We start from the raw sequence: 2,500 nt of genomic DNA on the forward strand, positions 1-2,500 counted from the left end.
GACTGGGGCTGCTTAGATGGAAATCAGGGCAGGCCACTGGAGTGGAAAATGTTTAATTGAACTATTTCATTACGCGGAAGTTTATGTCCCCCTCGCAGAATCCAAAATATTTGTTATCAGAAAAGCTGTTCTTTGCTTCCCTTAAAAAGATGATCCTCTGGAGATGAGATGTAAAACTTGAGCCGTCTACCCCTTCTCTCACCCTTCGCCCACCTCTGAAGCTGGTCAGATGCAGGCCTGGGTGGCTCCTCACACCTGTCAGCCCTGTGGTGGGCACAGAATTTGGGGCATCAGCAATCCCCCTTCCCAGAGCACCTGCTGCCCCCAAACCAGAACCAGCCCAGTGGCGGCCCCACCATGAGCAGGGTGCCACTTGCTCTTTTACTAACCTTGGGTAACCTTTCGGGATCACCCGGATGTCTTGGGATCACTTTCTGCAACCTCTGAAAGCCGTAATCTATGGTTGGTTCATTAAGGGCTGCAACAGGACACAGAAATGTAGATCAGGTTAATTACTTTTATGTCATCCATTACTCGTTTATTGCACACTTACAAATAAATGTGTAGTTCTCCTGCTCTGATGCTCTCCAAGGCAAGCACCCCTGAATGCTAGCTATGTCTTAAGGAATAGATTTTCCCCCTTTCTTTTGCACATAAAAGCAACGATTATTTCTGATCTATAATTAGACGGGAAGAAAGTCAAAGGGTGACTCAATATATTGTAAAATTGGTAGTGCAGTCACAAAGTTACAGGTCTTGGGGCCATATATAGCAATCACCACCATCACGATGTGATGTCTGCATCACACGGTGCCTTCCACACTGGCCAGGGATTTATGGGAAACTGGCAATTATGACATATGTCCAGCTATTGCTAGCCTCAGATTTATCCCTGTGGTCCTTTTTTGTCTAGCATATTGCCTGAGTACAAACCAGGCAGGAGGAGCACTTATTCTTGCAAAGCTTTAATAATCTGTGAATGGCTGCCTACAAACTGATGTAGAGCACTATCATTCTACAGCTGCAATCCACCAGCCTCACGAAATTGCTGGCCACAAACAGTAATTAATCTTTTTATCCCTCAAATTGTAATTTTGACTATGAACTGTGCGCGGCCATAAATCAGCGGCACATGCGCTGTGTACACTGCATGAATCACGGCCGGGACTCCGTCCGACTGCACACACTGTGTTTAACAAGCTTTATAAGGAGCCATCGGGCTTTATTATGGCTCTGCCTGACTCCAACAAAAACTGAGCCTGGAGGCCCGGGGACACGAGTTAAGATGAAAATACTTATTAGAGTACATTACTTCTTGATGTAGATGGCATTTTCCATGGAGTCACTCCACGGTGCGTGGCACAACATAAATCAGAGGTTTTTCGGAGACTAATAAGACCTGCCACCATCTATTCATTACTCTGCCTGCAATTTGGGCCATCACTCATTAGTAATTTGATGATTAACACCCCCCAACTCAGCAGGTCTGCGAGGTGCGGGGGGGACACCAAGACTGCGGCTTCCGGAGAGGACGGCTAGGGGGTCGCCTTTGCAAGTGGCTCCAAAATAATTGGTCACCGTGAGTGCCTGGGTGCTGGCGCATCTTGTAAGCAGCGCAGGAAGCCTCGCACATACACTCGATAATGCGCCCGAAAGTTGAGGACCACAATATGATTTGACATTCCATCATACATCCCGGAGACAAAGGTCCGCACAGGAATGTGAAGTAAGACATTTTCTTGTTAATAAAGCATTGATCCGATGTATTGATTTTACATGACATGGCTTTTGCTGGGATTTTGCCCTCTTTTTTCTTTGCAAATAGTAAAGCTCTTCAAAATGCCTCGGCGTATGTGACATGGCAAAATTTCTAACTCTCTGTGATGTAAATTCTATATGTGTAAAACCACTTCATAATCAGACCATTAATCATCAGAAGCTGTCAGCGTTGACTTGGGGGACAATTTGTCATGTCTCTGCCCAGGCCCAGGCCAGGGTGTCAGGCAAAAGCAGAGTTCGGGCCGCAGGGCGCGTGCGCAGTCGCCAGGCCTCGCCGAGCGACTTGGCCCAAAAAGGATTAGATCAAGTATTACCTTTCCTGATCAGGGAACAAAAAAGGTGGCCCACTGCATTTCTAACATGTCAGGTTTCTCCTCTCTCCCAGCTAATCACCATGACTGTTTGACTTAATGAATCGGCCTGATGAAAGGTGATCAGAAAAGATAGATGGGCGGCCATTATTGATTTCATGCAAATGCCCCTGACAGGTGATAGACGCTTTAATGCAAGCTTTCAGAAGCTTTATGACTTGTAATAACCATACACTCTCATTCTGGGAGAGACGCTTTCCAGTGTTTCAGTTGAATTGATATTCTTCTTCGATGCCCAAAAATACCTGAAAGCAGTGTAAGTACGTGGGCCCCTTTCACCTCTCAGTTCAGCCCAAAGAGCACTTACGTCTCCAGAGCAATGCCAAGAAGAAGCGCGGCACGCCGCACTC

General features: G+C 46.6%; 1 protein-coding gene across 24 annotated transcripts in view; it reads right to left on the reverse strand.

Moving 5' to 3' along the window:
• The window catches only part of EBF3 (EBF transcription factor 3), a 138,435-nt gene that overhangs the window by 12,794 nt on the left and 123,141 nt on the right, over positions 1-2,500 (reverse strand). For 21 of the 24 annotated variants that reach the window (XM_074003078.1, XM_045361749.2, XM_074003080.1 and 18 more), the window contains one exon: positions 390-478. In XM_074003078.1, the coding sequence (XP_073859179.1) occupies positions 390-478 (89 nt within the window). Of the gene's footprint in view, positions 265-389; positions 479-2,500 lie in introns of all 24 variants that reach the window. The other 3 variants (XM_074003083.1, XM_074003082.1, XM_074003081.1) reach the window with 1 other exon arrangement.

This window comes from Macaca fascicularis, chromosome 9 (assembly GCF_037993035.2).
Source record: "Macaca fascicularis isolate 582-1 chromosome 9, T2T-MFA8v1.1".
NCBI lineage: Eukaryota > Metazoa > Chordata > Mammalia > Primates > Cercopithecidae > Macaca > Macaca fascicularis.